The 17,797-nt window shown below is 49.8% G+C and overlaps 1 protein-coding gene across 3 annotated transcripts in view; it reads left to right on the top strand.

The window, feature by feature from the left end:
* Nucleotides 1–17,797, top strand: part of ena (ENAH actin regulator enabled) — a 128,753-nt gene that overhangs the window by 34,895 nt on the left and 76,061 nt on the right. Inside the window, exon 1 of one of the 3 annotated variants that reach the window (XM_055072765.2) lies at nucleotides 6,260–9,709. The exons of 1 other annotated variant lie outside the window; for it this stretch is intronic. In XM_055072765.2, the coding sequence (XP_054928740.1) occupies nucleotides 9,639–9,709 (71 nt within the window). In that variant the 5' untranslated portion in view covers nucleotides 6,260–9,638. Of the gene's footprint in view, nucleotides 1–6,259; nucleotides 9,710–17,797 lie in introns of those variants that run through there. One more of the 3 variants, XM_050181525.3, reaches the window with a different exon arrangement.

The raw sequence follows: 17,797 nt of genomic DNA, 5'->3' as shown, positions 1-17,797 counted from the left end.
CGCGTGCGACTGTGTGTCTTTCCTTCCCGCAGCAGTCTTCTCAGACAGGCGGCCGGGTTTTAAGTTTCCTCTGTCGGCGGCGTACTTCGCGTTGGAAATTTTCCTCTCTCCAGTAAGTCTTTTCTTCTCTTTTTTTTTCCTCGATTTTCTTTTCCCAACCTTTTTCCTCTTGCTCCGGGATGCCTGTTGCTGCTCGTGTCAACGTCCCGTGGCAGTGCCTCGACGAGTGGCTCGAAAATCGCCGTCTGGCTTTTGCGAATAAGGTGCCGCCCGTGTGACATTTTAATTGGAACATTCTGTCGGGCAGGACGCGTTCTCCCAACGTTAATGCGCCCGGCCTTTCCGACAGTGCTGCCTATAGGGCGTTGACTCGCGCGATCGAACTTGTTTGCGTATAGCTATAGAACCCGCGTGCCTTATAGCGCCGTCGCGGCGAGAAAGCGTTTAAAATAACGCGTCATATTTTTCGGTGTGTTCGAGCGACAGGCTCACAAAAAATGAGACAAGGATACTAAAGGTTCCTTACCTTTCTCTCGCTTTCTCGTGTACCGCTTGTTTTGTTTACGGACACTTCTTAAGGAAAACGCTAAATCAGTTTGAACGGTTAAAGGAAATGACACTAAAGAAAGAACAACAATTTGTGACGTATTAACGATTGATATTCTACAATGCAAAGGGGAAAAAAAAAGCCACTCTTGTCGTTAGAATAGGCTTGGTGAGCCAAAAAAAAGGCAGGTGGCAACGCCGCATTCAAGTTTTCGCTCCAGTTCGTCGTGAAAGGATTTTGACGGCGTCTGCTCGAGCTTAGGTAAATGTTCATCCGTATAAAGATGAAATGTATATTGCATTTTAAAGCATTTGAAGGCAATTTGGCAAGCTTTAAAATCTTGTTGTGCCTTAATGGTCCAAATACAAGAAGAAAAAAAAAATACCTTGAAATCCGTGACGTCACACTGAGTTATACTGGTGCTGGACTCTCGTCGGGAAATCTAAAAAAGAAAGTGAAGTTGTGCTTTCCTTTTCGGTCCTGATGATCAACCTATCACCGCGAAAATAACGGAAACATTGTTTTGAAAAGTATGCTTCGTTAGTCTGTAGACTGTTCCTCTCCAAATGACCATTCTCACAACCTGATTGTCATCCGTTTGGGTGATGAAAACGTTTGCCAGTTAACGCAAAAAATGGAGGCGAAACTCGTCTGAGTTTCGCGCCGAAGCCTTAGTACCAGCACGTCGGTGTGACGTCTCAGGCTTCCAGGTATGTTTTCTCGTACCTGGGCCGTTTTTAGGCGCAGGCAAAAGCTTATCTGAACTGACTAGGTAGAATATACTTGGCTCCTTCGGAATGTCAGTACAGTCGTTTATATTTGCAGATAAGCAATTCGCTTGCTAGGCCCGAGCATGTCACCACCAAAATACATCACCTCACCGCGAATTGGTGCGGTAACTTGAAGGTGACGTCATCGTGTACATGTTGTTAGTTCTTCTTGCATCTTTCCGAGCTTACCAAGTCTCCTCTCACGGGTACGCGTCTTCTTGTATTTATTTATTTATTGTGGAAGGGTAATTTCCTAACGCAGTTCAACCTTTCTTCTTTTCGCTCCGATGCGTAGGTCTCCTGTCATGACGTCGTTGTCGTTGAAGTCTCCGGGTGTATTGTTCAATTCATAAAGGTTCTCGCGTTTCCGCTTTGACCGGAAGTTCGGCGTCATCCGAGCGTCCCTCGGACCCTAGCTGCTGCTCGAATTCGGTGCAGTGCAGAGTAGCGCCAGCCGACTCACTTCTCCTAATTACTCCATCGAGGAACGAAATGGAAGGGGAGATGCGGGGGATGGCAGTGTTATTGTGATAGGGAACTCGGGACGTGTGTATATATACATATATATATTTAGGGGAAATGGTGGGCGCGTCTGGAGAGCGACGACCGGCGGGGAAGAGTGCGCTGACCGGAAGAGGAAGAGAAGGAAGCCGTACCAAAGAGAGAGAGGAGGAGATGCGTCTCGCGCGCTCCTCCCGGGCTTCCTTTCTTCCCCTTCCGGTTCCCGTGGGCCATTGCATCCGCCGCCTTCGCCGGATCAATGCACTCTCTTCTCCCGACTATACGGCGGCGGCTGGGTCTGCGGCTCGTTCGTTGGCTGGCTTGGACGCGACGAAGGAAGAGAGAGAGGAGGTTCGGGGTCGGCGGGGTTGAAGGTACCTCTCCTCCGTGTGCCTTGCCCCTCCCCTCCACCGCCTGCTCCTTAATTTAGAGGGTGAGTGGGAGGTGAAATATGGGGTGTAAAAAGCCGTAGAGACGACGAATGTTGGGTCGGATAATGTGCAGCACGGGGGGAACGCGAGCGCACGGGGACGCCTGAGATTGACCGCCGTTCGTGTAGCATTACGAGCGCCCCATTTCCCGAAGAACGGATCGAGTTAGGCCGTGTGAGCTCTGTACAGATCGCGCGATTACCATCTCCGGCTGGCTTTCATTTCGAACTGATCGGGTATACGATTGTGTACGGGTGTCTCTTCGCTCGTCCCCTGAACTTCTGATACTCTCCACCGTTCACTGCGATATCGCGCGCGGATGGTTTGTTAAATTGATTCTGGTATGTTTCATTCTGTGATGTTTCCTTCTTTGGTGCCTGTAATCTTTTTTTTAGCTATTCTGTTCGAGCTCGGTCGTGCTTTTCAAATGAGGTGAGTGCTTTGATGGGAGTAGCACGTTTCTCTAGCCCTGCGTCGATCCTCTCTCCCTCCCGAGTCATCACCGCGCGGCGTTGCTAACGGTAGCCTAATTAACGGTTTTATTGCGTGCGCGGGAAAGAAAAAAAAAAAAAACAAGCGCTGCCGTTGATTCGCGTGCATTGAACAATTGATGTGTCCTACGTGGCGTTGTTCGAATCATTGATTCAGTGATTCGAAGTGCTCTCTTCTATAGTGCTCGGGCGAGTTGAACGAACGACGGTGCACCTGTCGTGTACGTCGTTCACCCCCGCGGGTTTAAGCACGTTGTTGTCGCCTGTCTTTCACAGCCTCGCCTAATTGTATCGGCTAGTTCATTCCGATCCCTGTTGTCTAGCTATGGCTGATCCGTATAGGGTTAAATTGGTGCCGATTAAGGCCTCGATGAGAAACCCGCCGCTGTCCTCGATCGCTGGATGACGTTCTGTGTTGGCGATAGCACGAGGTCGTCGGTTCCTTTCGATCCGGCCGCGGTGAGCCGCATTCCAATTGCTAGCGGAATGCGCGAGCATTTGTAGATTTAGGTGCGCGTTAAGTAAACCCGGGTTGTCGAAAGGCGAAATCGAAGACGGAAATCTGGCCATTTCTTTAATCTTATTTGTTTATTTGGCAGTGTACTGTTGACTCGCAGTGGAAATCGTTGCAGAGTGGGTATCAAATTATGAGTAGGCATGTAACAACAGCCACTCAAATAGAGAGAAGATAGGATCAGGTTAAAAAGAAGTGTATAAAAGACCGATGCGATGGCAATCGAACGTTTGGAACTTTTCTATGTCTTCTGTTTCAGGTCATTTCGCTCCCTTATTGTTTGCGGTCTGTTAGTCAATCATACTGGGATCCTAAATAGCGCTAAAGGAATAAGAACTGACATCATAAGGACGCCGTTTGTGGTCTTTCTTTATGCCTGTCGATCCTTCTCTCTTTAGCGCTGTTTATCTATAGGATCCCAGTACGAAATGGAAGGTCGCGAAATCGCCTAAGAAATAGGGATTAATTGTTAATTTCCGCCAATTTCGTTCGCTCTTCATCTTTGGCCAACGTTTTTACCCGCGGCCGCTGTGTCCGTGAGCCACATATAGAAGCAGCGTTCGAGCGTGTATAGACAACGCAGATGCGAAAGCTTTTGTTTGACGTTCCGCCTTTCTGTGAGTGTATAGGATGTCCCAGCTAACGTTAACCAAGCTGTTCAGAGGGCGAAAAAAAAAAAAAAGAAACACGGTGCAATATGCGATCTGAAGATACGGTGTTCAATCGTCAGACCTCCGACGACCGAACAACACAGGTTTTTATAGCTGTATCTTGCATCATTTTTTCTGCATGTTTGCTTTCGTTTAACAGCTTGGATAACGTTAGCTGGCACAGGAGTTGGGTCAGGCTTAACGTTAGCCGCAGGAGTTGGGTCAGGCTTTCGGACGCCAAGGCGACCACGGTTCATGTTGTGCCAACGTGGGCATAAAAGAGAGCAGAGAGAGAGAGAAGTGGTTCTTGTGGGGAAAAGAGGAAAGGCTAGCACTATCTTCTGCAACCCATGCGGGAGCACGGCTCAGCGCCAGCAGGGTGGGTGAGATGGGAGTAATGGAGAGAGGGAGAGGGTAGAAAGGAGGGAGCAGATATTTGTTCTAAAGGAAGTGAAACTTAGCTTGCATGGCAAGGGAAAAGCAAGGGCGCTAAGTATACGTCGCACTATCGGAGCTTTGCATAACAAGCTGCGATGTGCGCTCCTTTGTTTGTCCCTTTTCTGGACGCATTCACTCTTCGTATGTGGCCGCTTCCAGTGGGCTTTTCCTTCTTTCTGGCTTTCTTTTAATTCTGGTTCGTCGCACTCTAGTATATGTCTGATATAAGAAATCGTGAAAGAAGAGTCGATGGGAAAGACTTGCTATATAGGGTTGCGCATTGTATTCAGCGAGAGCATGCAGTTCCTAAAAGATTCGCGCAATTTTGTGAGGTCCATTACAACTATACTCGCATTTGCTCCATGTATGTATGTAGAAGAGCTGCCAAGAACGTTTTCTTCTGCTTCAAATCATTACAAGAAAGTTATTCAAGCTCGTTTTAATCCTTGTTTGCTGTTTCTTAAGCAATACAGAAAATAGCGTGTACGTTGTACGTTGTGGGCCGAATCCTTTTGGGGGGGGGGGGGGGGGTCATAGGCGTCGAACTGTAGTTAGTACAGAATTTTACTCTTGTCTGACCGTTTTTCTGCTTGCTGTATAAACTGGCCGGATGAGACAATGCTCGTTGCGAACAGGGGAAAAAAGGAGATGTGTCTCGCGTATAAGGTGTCTCTGTAGAAAGATTCCCAAATGGGGAAAGCGCGGGCTTTGCTGTGCTGCCCGCTACTCCCCATTTTCATCGCGGGCCTGTGTGCCGCAATTTCTCGCCGAGCAAGTTAGGTGAGGGAAGGGAAGAAAATGTTCCCTTGCGAATGCCATTATTGCGAGCCGAGGTGGGAGAAACGACATTAAATATTCACGTCGAGGGAAAGAAAGGCGAAATAGGGTGAGTGGTTGGGGCCTGGTGTCATGCATCTGTAATAAGTTGACGCCGAATATATTCCCCATTTTTCCCGCCTGCTGTGTAAAGAAAGAGGATGAAGACCAGGAACATTTCGAAACTGAGACGCAAAATTGCTCGCTGGCATGCTTCGTGAAAGGCGAGGGATCTGTCTCCGTTAATGAAACGGAGGCCTGGTGGGAAGGTGTCTAGTGGGTACATAGATTGTGTCCCGTAATAGGGAGGGGTTCTTGCGTATTCGTCTTCCCTTAGCCCCTTAGCTGAAATTTCCTAGCTGAATGCGCATTGCATTCTGCTGTGTAGGCTGCCAAGAAAAGGCTTTTTACCTTTCTTTGTTGGGAACTTTAGGTTCTGTGTGTTTTGGAACGATTATGTTTTGGAAGTATATCGGAGGCTCTCATCGGCGATTGAGGGATCGTGTGCCCTCATTTTTTTTTTGTTGTGCGCATGAGTATGCGTCAAATGGATGAAAAACGGCGCACGCTACGGTTAAAAGAGCAGGCTCGATCGTAAGTTATCGGACGGGCCTTGAGAAAATCGAAAGAAAGACAGTATCGTACCATTTTCCCCATTTATGCCGGGCGATATTCTGCCGGAAAGCAGATGATGCGAGCTCCAGTAAAAGAGGCACTGGCGTTCTGGGCTTCTTTTGAGGAAAATACATGTTTGCTACGGGCGGTGGCGGCGTCTGTACAGTGTTCTTTCCCTAATAGGGAGACGCGCTATGCACATTTGTTCGTGCTGCGCCGACCACTAGGAAAAGCTGCTGCTTTGCTGAGAGAAAGGAGTGGTGGGGGAGGGGAATTGCGGTGGGAGATCTGTTCTCTTCCCTAAAGCGTGCTTTTCCTGGAAGGCGAGCTTCTTAGTGATAGCCATTGGGGAAGGAGGGGTTTCGTGCCCACCGTCTCGAGAAAGAGCTTTCTTTTCCGGCGTCGATCTGGTGGAAAAGAATGGCGCTATACTGGAACGTGAAAAGGGGGGTAAGGACCGGGGGATGCTGCTGCGCGAAAGGGGAGGAAAGGATGGGAGGGAGAAGCGGCGCTCTCGTTCACCGCTCGACGCGCCACCGCTCGCCGATGCTCGACGGGATTCCAGAGGCGCTCCGCGGAGCAGGATGCTGCAAAGGGGAAAGGGAGGGGAAATGGTCTAGGCGAAAGCCGTTTCCTATCCCTTCTCCATTCGCTCTCCTTTCCGTCGCCCTTTCCCCATTTTGAGGAAGGACAGTTTTTCCCCCAGCTATTTGCTACGGCTGCCCTCCTTGCGTTCCTCCTGTCCCTTTCCCTGACCCGTGGCGTGGCCGTTCTCGGTTCGTTGTTGCATCCCCGCTCCTTCCCCGTTTCTCCCTTCCGTCCCGTCGCGCCCTTTCTTCCATCGGCCCTCCGGTATTCCTGGCTCAGTCTAGCGCGGCGGCGCCTTCGGCGTCGCGCGAGCGTTTCCGACGTCGCTTGCTCAACGCGGCCGGCCCCTCCCTTGGCCGTGGTCTGCCCCCGGGCTTGTGAAACTGCGGAACCGGCACTGCTGCAGTGTGCATTCCCGTCGTAGTGGTGGTGGTGGTGTCCGCTGTAGCCGGTGTCTGCTTATCGCCTGGCTCTGTGAAGGCTGCTGCTGACTGTGCGCGTGCCTGTGTGTGTGTGCTTCGTTTTTTTTTTTCTGTTCGCTGCTGATATTGTGCTTTGCTGCATTTTTTTTTCTTCTTACTCGGCCGTTTATAGCGTTTCATAATTGGTCTCAGTGGACAAGAATTGAAGAGGAATTCCCTCGGCGCCCAGACTCCACCATCGTCGTTCCGACTCGAAGCCTTCGCCTTTACGCAACCGTCTCTGCGCACCAGTGGAGAGCGTATGCGCGAATCGGCGTTGTCCTGAAAAGAAGCAAAAGTTTCCCCGCTTCCTGGCTTTTTATTTCCAATTATTTTTCCATTTCGCATTCTTCACTTGTTGCTGTTGTGGGCAGAAGTGTTACTGGCTTCATCTACGTTTCGAACTGCCTGCAAACGTTCGAAACGCCTTCTCGGCCCATCTGGTCGTCTGCATTTATCGTCTACGTTTCCTGGCTACCGCGAACTCGAAACTCGTCGTCTGCTGCGACTCGCCGTCTGCAACCGCAAAGAAACGCCTCCGTCGGCAAGAGCTCTCCCATCTCACTGAACTTCGATCGTTTTCTTTCTTTCTTTCCTTCTTTCTAATTTTCTCGCGCACTCGCATTGGTCGGCGGGCGCCGATTTCTCCAACCGCCGCTTAATTAAAGCAGCGCTCGAAATTAGGGAAGTGAACGTCGAGGCGAGGCTTGTACCTACCGGAAACCCTTGGTCGGCATCCCACTCTCTCTCTCTCTCGGCACGCAGCCTCCTTTTTCCCACCAATTATTGCGCTCCTTGACGGTGCGCGCTTCAAGCCTAAAGCGGCCTCCAATAGTGGCGTGATCCATCGCGTTGTCGATGGGCGTGGTCCGGCATTCCCTTCCCCTCAATTTTTATTCTTTTCGTTTGCGTGCTCTCGCTTGTAGATTGTGTTCCTCTGCGACGTGAACTGCGAGGTAATTTAGAGTGCACACGGAGGTGTCGAGTTTCTCGAGTTCCACGCGAGGTCCTCCGCTCTGTTCTGGCCGTATCCCAGGAGACGACAGATGCGACTGATTGGCTGCGAGGGGATAGCATCCGCCTGTTGCTGCGGCGACGAGGACTTGTTTCCGCGCTTATTTTGACGTCTGGGCGGTCTGCTTCTGCTGCTGCTGCTCTTCGGCTGGCTGAGGTCTTTGACACGGGCTTCGGCTTCGCGGCAGACGCAGGAAGACCAAACTTGTTCGCTAGACGGACGGGTTTTGTACTACGTACTGTGCTCCGGTAGTTGTGCTTGCTCTATGTGTAGTAATATGCCCTTTACGTAGTAGTCACGGTCACGTAGTTTCTTGACGTTATTGCATCTTGTGAGTATGAGAGTTCTTGAACATGACGCTGCGTTCTGATTCCATTATTCGCAGCAGCAGCAGTGTTCAGCCGGACTAAAAAGGTAGTACGCCTGTCTGTCAACACTTCGTGGAGGAAACACCTTGCTTATTCAAGTACTCTGAGTAGCTCGGACAAGTTGAAACACCGTTGAAGTGTTGGGACTGAAGAGACCTCACCTGTGATAGACACCGTTGGAATGCTTGCCCAGTTCTTTGGCTGTGGCATGTGTACATGGTCACACATCCTCGGAACATGTAACGTGAAGGGTTTGCGGATTGACTCAACGCTGTTTTGAAATCTTTTTCTGCGTCTATCTTAGGCGGAGACGTGTACTGGTTCGATCATAATCGAAGCAGATTTTGTGGCGCGAGCCGTTTCCCATGTCTGCCGCAAAATCGCGCGGGAACGAGACGACGCTGTTCGCCTAGGGAACATTTGGCTTCGGATATTGTTCGGGACCGGCCGGTGGTCTTGTGTAGGCTCCGGTTTCAAAGCTTGCTTTTCTTTCCAGCTGGATTCGGGTGTAACTCTCACGTCATTGTCGAGTCGTCTGCCTTTTCGGCATACGTAAATGCCGCGAGGTTGTACACGTCACTGAAACGAAGTCTGATTCTTTTTCCCAACGCACCTTTTCTACGCCGCTAGAAAAACTTAACTGCGCAGTAAGGCTTACTGCTTTCTGGGGCTGTTTTCGTCGCTGGAGGAAACCGACCGCGGAGAGAGCCAGCGCTCGAAGGAAAGGAGGTCGACTTCGAGTTGACATTCCCTCTATATGGCTTCTTGTTGTTGTGACGACGGAATTTGGACGCGTGGTTACGTATCGACTGAACGGCGCTCGTAAGCCTTCGCGGGCGTCTTCGTTGCCCCGAATCATTGTTCTACGCCATCGACCACCGCGTTCCCGTGGGCCCGTCGAGGCCTTGGGGCGCTTTTTAGCAGAGGATCTTTCTTTCCTTGTCGAGTTGTCGCCCGCCCCCTCGCGTTTGTCGCGTATACCGAGGCGGCGGACTCGGAAGCAGAGCGGTGTCCTCTGTACGGAACGTCTCCGCTACACCGCTCGGATTGCACTACAAGTCGACCTGCGACGTGCTTTGCCGAGTTACAGCGCATGTGCCCTGTTGAATAGTGTGAAGTCCGTGCTTCTGGCCGTGGACGCAGCAGGCTTTACTGGTTCCACACTTTGTGGCGCATAGACCACGTGTTGTTCGTTCAAGAAAAAAAAAACTGAGTGGTGAAGCTGCTGGCGACTACGTCACCGCACCCGTTGTGTCGATAGCGATAACTGCAGACCTCATCCTGTAGTAGTGCTTCGGGAGCTTCCCTGTAGAGAACAGGCCTTTCGGGGCCGCTGGGTCTGTGCGTGCCATCCTGTGACACTTGCGCGCGTGTCTGTGTGTTCGTGTGCGAGCGCACTAGCGTTGTCGTTGCGCCTGTGACGCGATTGGCGGATGTTCTGCTGCCCCATGGTGCTGGCGACGGGCAGCGATTCGTTGAGCCGACGCCACAGCGTACCGGACGGGTGAGTTTGCGTCGATGCTTATGATCGACTTCATTGTTCCTTCTGTTTAGTGAAAGATTGAGGAATTGTGGGAAAAAAAATCCCCCCCCCCCCTTTTTTTAGCAGCTTCACTATGTTAATTCACACGTCCGGAATAAATTTAGAGCGGTCGTTAACGGCAGTTCGTAAAACGGACGCCATAATCACTGGAATGTACATATGTGTACTAGGAAAATGAAAACGATGGCGAAGATGATGGTGAAGCTAATGATAGGGAAGATAACCCTGTGTGGCCTTGTTTCGTGGTGCGGAGGCCGTGACAGGCAAGAGAATGTGTCATCACTGCCTCTTTCGAAGAAAGAAAACGAAAAAAAAAGTAGGTCACGTGACCACTTTTGCGGTTTAATGCCCCGAAACTGCACAGAACTGTTCTGACCACTTGGGACTATTTAATGTGCACATATGTCTAAGTAAATTAGTTTTTTTCGTGTGTGTGTGCGCGCATTTCGCTTCCATCGAAATGCGGCCGATGCTTCAGCGAATCGAACCCTCGACCTTGCGCTCAGCATGCAGTGTGCCATGTCCACTGAGCTGCCGCGGTAGGTGTACATATGTCACATATCTGTAATCTCGCACCATCATGTATTGGTGTCCTGCATATGAAAACCGTGCGGTCACATGTATACAGGGATCATATTTAGACTCGTATGGGGAATATGCAAACTCGCGTGCTCATTGAAATTATGATTGCGGCGCATAAACTTTTTTTTTTTCTGAAAATGTGCGTGGTCAGACGGACCACGGATGCAGGCCGGGCCTGTATAAATAGGACCTTAACGAACCCTTACACAAGCTGATATACGCGAACAGCTAAGTGAAACGCAATATAGGATGTCCTCAAAAATAGCGTTGGAACGTGATCGTTACATTATCTCGGCCTATAGCTCCCTTCTAAACCATAGCCTGCGTCACATGCTCCAGTGCGCCAGTTTTCGTCCGAGCCTGCGAAGCAGGAGCAGCGTCGTGCATAGGTGTTAGTGGACGTGGCCTATACGAGATGGCAACGGAGTGCCTTTCGCGCCGACCGGATCTCGGAGTCCACGCGGTGCTCTGGCGTCCACCCTGAGCTCTGTGGTGTAGCACGTACAGCTCTCGGCTCTTTGTGTCGGCTGCGGGTTTCGCGCTTTTAAAGGGCAACTCCGGCGATTTTTCGATGTTCACCGATTTTAATAAAATTTTGAATATACGTTCTCTATTGTACTCTGATTATCTGTGCCAAACAATATGGCCGCAAGTCATTTAGCTTTGCTGAAAATGAAATTTAAAGGTTCGTTGTGTTCCCGACTCGTGACTTTTTATTGGCCGCCGTGTGTTTGTGACGTCAGAAACTGCACCGGCACTGCCGCTGAAATCGTCGCTAAAGTCGCTGCTGTCGAGCTCGGGAAAATCTGCAAAAGCGCCCTCTGTTGTCAGAACAGATCGTCAGCTTCGCTTCTTTGGCACTAGCGCCACCTGTGCTGCGTGTTTGGCACGCGTGTTTCTGCGTTCTGCATGCTTACGTTATGGTAGTGTGGGGATGTGACGTCATCGACTCATCGTGACGTGACACGAAGCAGCTACCCGTTACGGTTTCGGTATCTCGTTTATTGGTTATTTAAAAATTGATTGACGAATCTCTAAGAAAATGAAACCGCCTTGCCGGTGACAGGACTGCCAATGCAGTTTGAAAATGGCAATATCTATCCTATCATGGCTACGAAAACGCCAGAGTTTCCCTTTTAAAGTCTTATTCGGGCGGCTTGCGAGGCAAAGTGGCGTGACGGACGCGAGCTCCGCCTTCGGGGCGGAAGCTCCTCTACCGGACGGCGCTCCGGGAAAGTGTTTTGAAAGCGAGAAGGAAGGAAGGAAGGAAATTGGAGAGGGGAAGGGGCTATGCCGTCGTGGCCCACGTATAATTCCTCCAGCAGTTTGGCCCCCACGAGGGAGTGCGGCGGAGCGTGACGCCGCCCATTTCCGAGCGAGTGCGGACTGAAAAAGTCGTGCGGTGGCGACACCGTATTATATATGTGCTTTTTTTTTCTTTCTTTCTTATTTATTTATTTATTTTTTTTTTTTTGGTCGGGAAGTTGCTATTTTCGGCAAGTAGCGAAGGCGGTTCGGCGGCATTATAGCACCAATTGACGGGAGATACGTAAAATTCATCTTTCGATTCTCGCAGCGCTTGCAAAGACGGGGAGGGCAAGAGGCGAAGCGCACTGGACAGCGCGTTTCCACCGCACGTCTTCTCTTTGTCCCCGTCTCTGTGAGCGCTGCGAGAACCGAAAGATGATATGCGTAGTACCCACTTGCTCAGTTTACGATTTTAGACACGTGTGCGGTCTGTATGCGGAGGGCCGAGTTATCTCTGCATGATAACAAGAGAGCGCGTACAATGCGTGTATCCGAATTAGTCGAATCGCGGATCCAGTGTGAGAAGGAAACGCGCCTGGGAGGAAAAAAAAAAAAAAAAACTGGGCCTAGAAACCACCGGAACACGATTGTCGAAGAAGAGAGAAAGCAAGCAGAAGGAAAGGCAGGGAGTTCAACCAGACGAGCGTCCGGTTTGCTGCCCTACACTGGGGGTACGGGAAAGGGTGAATAGGAAAAGGGAGAGAGGGAGCACTGTGTGCGCGTCGAGCAATAGCTTATTGGTATGTGCTTGCCTTAGTATATATTCTTCTTCTGGGGAGACGCTTATATTGGTTATAGCTCTATCGGTTAGTGCTACGAGGCGTGTGTGTGTGCCGCGACGTTTCGTTGCCTCCGAGATCGGCCCGCGTTGCAAAGCGAAATTCCAGGTCGTTGCGAAGGGCACGCGTATCGTGCGCTGTTATTCACTGGATCGGCCCACCAAGTCACCACGTCTGGTAACGTACGTGGCCTCTGCGATCCGCGTTGTTTACTAGGCCAGACATCCCTCCATTGAGAGGGTGTGGAGTCTCTCTTCCCATTGGTGGCCGCATCGGTGAAGGCAAGCTAGAAATAGGGAAAAAAAATTGTATACGGTGACACAGAGGGCAGTGACTCGCTATTACGGACCCGAGCTGGCTAGCTGCATGAAGAAAACGAGAGAGAGAGAGAGAGAGAGAGAGAGAGAGAGAGAGAGAGAGAGAGAGAGAGAGAGAGAGAGAGAAAGGAAAACGCGCGGCAACAAATACCTGCAAAGATAAATTACTTCAAAGAATATCAAGTTGCATGCCCAGCCCTGTGGGGCATAAGTGTCACAGACTTCCGGATTAAAATGAAATGAAATGGTCGTGCTTTAAAGGTAAATAGTTTAGGAATAATAATAATAATAATAATAATAATAATAATAATAATAATAATAATAAAAGCTCGCTTCAGCGTCACCAAAACCAGGGGTGCGGTATGATTGCGGGCCTTACTGATTGATACTAGACAATACAATAAAAATAACGACCTGTAATACAAAATAGGCCTCTGAACTGGCGCCTTTCTTCGAATGATGAAGACCTTTCGAGATCTACAGTGGGACGTTGACAGCGATGTTCTTTCTTGATGGGAAGACGCGGATGGCCGTCCAATATATGTGTAGCTCGTGCTTGCGTTGCTTGTATCAACACTCGTAACAGGATGACGCCTGTGTCTGCCGCAAATATATATATATATATTGATAAAGCCGGAAACGACTCATCACGGATATTCACTTGGGGCCAGGTGGGACGCGGACGACGTTCACCTTCCAGAATCGCTGGAGCCCTTCAAAAGCTGACGGGAGCGTTGTCGGCGCATCTTTCGAGACCCAGCGAGCCGGCAACGGCGAGCGGAGACCCGCGCCGAGTAACGGCAACTTCGAGGATGACGTAGGCCCTCGTCGGGGCGCGCGAGCGCCCAACTGCAGGCATAAATAAAGTTTCTCCAATCCAATCCAATCGAGATTGGCGGCGCTAATCCTGCTTTGCCTCTCGGCGTTGTTGCCACGAGGCGAAGCTAGCGTTACGGCGGCCGTTTTTATCAGGCTCGCGGTTTTCGCGGCAGCGCTTTTATTCCGGAAGCGCTCGTTCGCGTTTTCGGAATTCCTTGCCTCGTGGTCTCCTCTCCCGCTTCTTGTAATCATTTTTTTTTTTGCATTCGTTATGACAGGCGACTAAGTTGTGCATGCTCTGCGCGCGCGAACTGCATATGAGTAGGGTCGTCTCATACGCACCGTCTTTGTCATCCGTATAAGCAGCACGCCAGTTGACGTGTCCGGAGAAACATCTCCGGCAGCACCAATTAAATCTGAGCGTTCTATGAATCTATTTTGCCCTCGTTTGGCTACGTTTCTTTGTCACGGATTTCAGTCGTCTTTCTTCACGAGGAGAATTGTATGGAAAAATTGGAAGAGCTTGTTTACGTTTCGTCGTGAGGATGCGCAGATAACGGACATGGGACGAGAAGAGACGATACAGTACTTGTCTCGTCTCTTCTTGTTCGTGTGTTTCTTCCTTTTTTTTTCTTTGTTGTAAGCTAAGCAACCGCGAGCACCAAATATAGTTTCTCAATTGTTTTTTTTTTCCTTTACATGCGATTTGCGAGTTCGCCTTTGAAATGTTAGTTCAGAATCACGACACCAGTCCCAAGTGACAAGACGTGCCAGAGAATATTTGTATTCGGGGCTGAGGCGTTGGGCGCTGCTAAGTACGAGGTCGCGGGATCGAATCCCGGCCGCATTCCGATTGAGGCGCAGTGCAAGAACGCCCGTGCACCGAGCACTCGGTGGACGCTAAGGAACCCCGGGTGGTCGAAATTAATCGGGAGTCTCTCGTTACGGCATGCCTCGTAATGAGGCCGTGGTCTTGGCCACATAAAAAGCCCGTAATTTATTCAAATATTTTTTTTTTAGATCTTTGTGTCCACGAATTACGCACACATACGCGTTAAGTTCACGCACGGACACCTTATTTCACGTGTGTACTTGTACTCAATAGGAGCACCGTGTTAAACACTGTCTTCTTTCGCTGCTTCCCTATCGAGAGGACGTTCGGTGCCGGGTTTACTCCATCTCGGGTCATTGATCTTTTGTACCTCTTAATGGTGACATAATGGAGAGAAACAGATCGAGAGAGAGAGAGGGGGGGGGTCATGAAAACGCAACATATAAAATAAGTCGCTTGAACCAGCGGCACCACGCAGGGAAACGGAGGCTACAGCTTGTCAGTTGTCACGATGGCAACAAAAAAAAAAAAGCAAGCGCAAGATTGAAACGATGGGGGGATTAAAAAGGGACTGTCTATCAGAAGCGATATATACGCACCCCTAATTACGGTGACTCTAATTATGGTGTCTTCAATCGTGCTTTCACGAACTTATCTTTTTTTTTTTTTCTTTTTCCTCTGCGTCAGCTGTCAGTTTCAATTGCAGACAGCTGTCCGCGGAGCGCCCCTTAGTTCCTATCTTTCTCGTGTGTTATACTTGATTCGTTTTCGTCATGGTAAACAAAACAAAGGAAGTCTCACGCAAGGGTGCAAACTAATCTTTTTTTTTTCTGTGATGTTTTGGGCGGTCAGTTCTCTTTCTTTTTTTTTCCGTTCCCTTTCATGGTGCAGCTTTCGTTTACGCATATATACGTTTCTTGCCCGATGCGCCGTGGTGGCTGTGTGGCTGCGTTGTTCAGCTTCGCACGGGGTCCCGGATTCGATTGCCCTCCGCGACAGTGGCCGCATTTGGGACGAATTCAGAAGAGAAAAAGAACTAAACAAAAAACACGCACATCCACCGCGATGTTGGAATCTAAATGACGCGAAGCTTGCTTGACTTTGCGAGCAATGGCTGCAGCAGCGGATGACACCAGCCGCAGCCTCGTCGATTGATCAAGCGGCGTTAGCTGTCTGCGTCGACCGCAACTGTATACCTCTGGTTAACTACTTCTCTGCCTTTCTTCTCCCTCTCTCTCTCTCTCTCTCTGCGTCACGAGCACGAAGACGTCGTGTGATGCACCGAGAAGTCCTCGTACTCGAGAAGTCCTCGTTTCAAGTCCTCGTACCCCTTGTGTGTGTCACATCCATTCTGTAGGATCGATTGGTCATTGAATGGGCGCACACCCACGTGACCCAAGGTGTTTCTACCCGGTCGTACAGCGGCCAGTTCTCTCTATTGCAAGGCGTGTGTGTGTGTGTGTTTATTGGTGTATAGCAGTAGTAGTAGTGGTGTGGGAAAGGAATCGCACTAAATCCGGTACTGTATTTCCAGGGAAAAGAGAGCACGACGAGATGCGTTGATTCAAAGTGTGCACGCCTTGTGTGATGGGAGAAGTGCCCTATTCGCAGCTTAAAGTTCTATGTAAAACTGTTTACTTCAAGCGATTGTGCTGTAGCCGCCAACGAAAAAAAAAAAAAAAAAAAGATGTATATAGTTAGGCCCTATAGCGGAAGACTGTAAGTCCGTAAGTCTTAATTTTTAGCAGCCATTGTATCCAGAAAGGGTGTATTGATTCAAGTTCGGAATTGTGGCGTGACACGTGAAACAAACATCGACATCGCTCGGTTAAAGATCAGCCAGCGACAGAATTAGCAAGACGTGGTCGTTGCAGAACTAACGTGTAGAAACATCGAAGCGGCGCAAACTTTTTCTTCTTTTTTTTTTTCCTTTATCAACACCGGGCTATCGTGATGGATCATCGAGGATTAAGGGACGGCTGCTCTTCTTAATATTCGCTGCCCCCTCCTAAGGGAAGCGGTGGCTTTCCGTTCGGGATTACGATCTGGGGTGCAGTTTTGTATAATCCCGTTCCTTCCGAGTGTTATGCCGATATACACATAAAAAAAGTACGCAGGTGTTGCCGTGTGTGTGTAGTGTGTGTATGTTTTAAGTGCGAGGTCATTTATCCTCCGCAGCGCCTTACGCTTGGTTTCTTTCTTCGTATACCACGCGCGAGCCATGATTAAATCTCCCGCACCCTCGCGTGGTTATACACCCCCCCTCGTCGCCGCCGAATCCTGAAATAGGAAACTGAGTATCTGACGACGAAGCCAAGCTCGCTGCGGGATCGCCGTAGAGTGTGGGATGTGCGGCGAGCAATTAATCATGGTTCTTCGCTTGACGTATATATATGTACCTCCCATCCCCGACCCCCCGTACTCCGAACCCTCCGCCCGTCTTGCGGATCCAGGCCAGCCTTGCTTAATTCCGTGTTCTTTCTTTTTTTCTCTTTCTTTCTTTTTCTTTCTTCTCTCTCTCTCTCTGTTTTTTTGTCTTCCTTGTGTCCGTATGAGTATTCTGGAATGTGAGACAACGTTTGTGCAAGCGGTCTAGGTATACTGCCTTCCGCTGTAGCGGAGACTTCGCTTGGGCAGCAGTGGTCAGTCGGCAAAAGAGAAAACGAAACTTTGGGGTCTTTCGGGAAGTTTTTGTATAGCCTTGTCTCGCTTTTTTTTTTTTTGTGTGTGTGTGTGTGTGTGTGCGTGTGTGTGTGTGTGTGTGTGTGTGTGTGGCAAAAAGAAATATGAAACATTCGGGTATGTTTCGGGAAGTTTTCATGTAGCCTTCTTTCGTTCTTTTTTTTCTTTTTTTTTTTCTGGTGCTGCCGAGTAATTGAAAGCCGCGCTACGTGTAACGCTGCGAGAAGTAGGAAAATTGACTTTAAAAATAAGCTTGTTCTTACGTGTTGAGGGGCACTCACGGGTTTAGAGTAGGCATCGTTTGGTATGTGCGTGTGTTCATCGCCTTGCAGGAACCTGCCGAATGTCTTAGCCGTTATACTATAACACCGTAACCGTGCGCTGTTGCGTGTTTTCATAGCCTCCGAGTGAATTTAACTCGAGAAAGTGGGGTTGCTTGTACGCTGGAGTTTCTGTATATACGAGAGTCAAACGTATACGTGGTATCGCATATTCGATCCGTAATTCACTCTGCAGCCGCGAATAGCGGAGCTAGACGCCTCGCCTCGTTATGCAGCGCGTGCCTCGTTACCGATGCATGGCATCTGACGTCACTGTAACGCCGCGACGGCGTCCTTTTTGACTCGCCGTTCGTTATCCCAGCACTGTCATCGTCCGCCTCGCGCCCTCGCTTATATATAGTCGCCATATTTGCTGTCGCGCGCGGCTTCCAAGTACCGCGTATTTACGA

The sequence above is a fragment of the Dermacentor andersoni genome, chromosome 7 (assembly GCF_023375885.2).
Source record: "Dermacentor andersoni chromosome 7, qqDerAnde1_hic_scaffold, whole genome shotgun sequence".
In the NCBI taxonomy this organism is placed as follows: domain Eukaryota; kingdom Metazoa; phylum Arthropoda; class Arachnida; order Ixodida; family Ixodidae; genus Dermacentor; species Dermacentor andersoni.
This window is presented reverse-complemented; position numbering and strand designations above follow the sequence as displayed.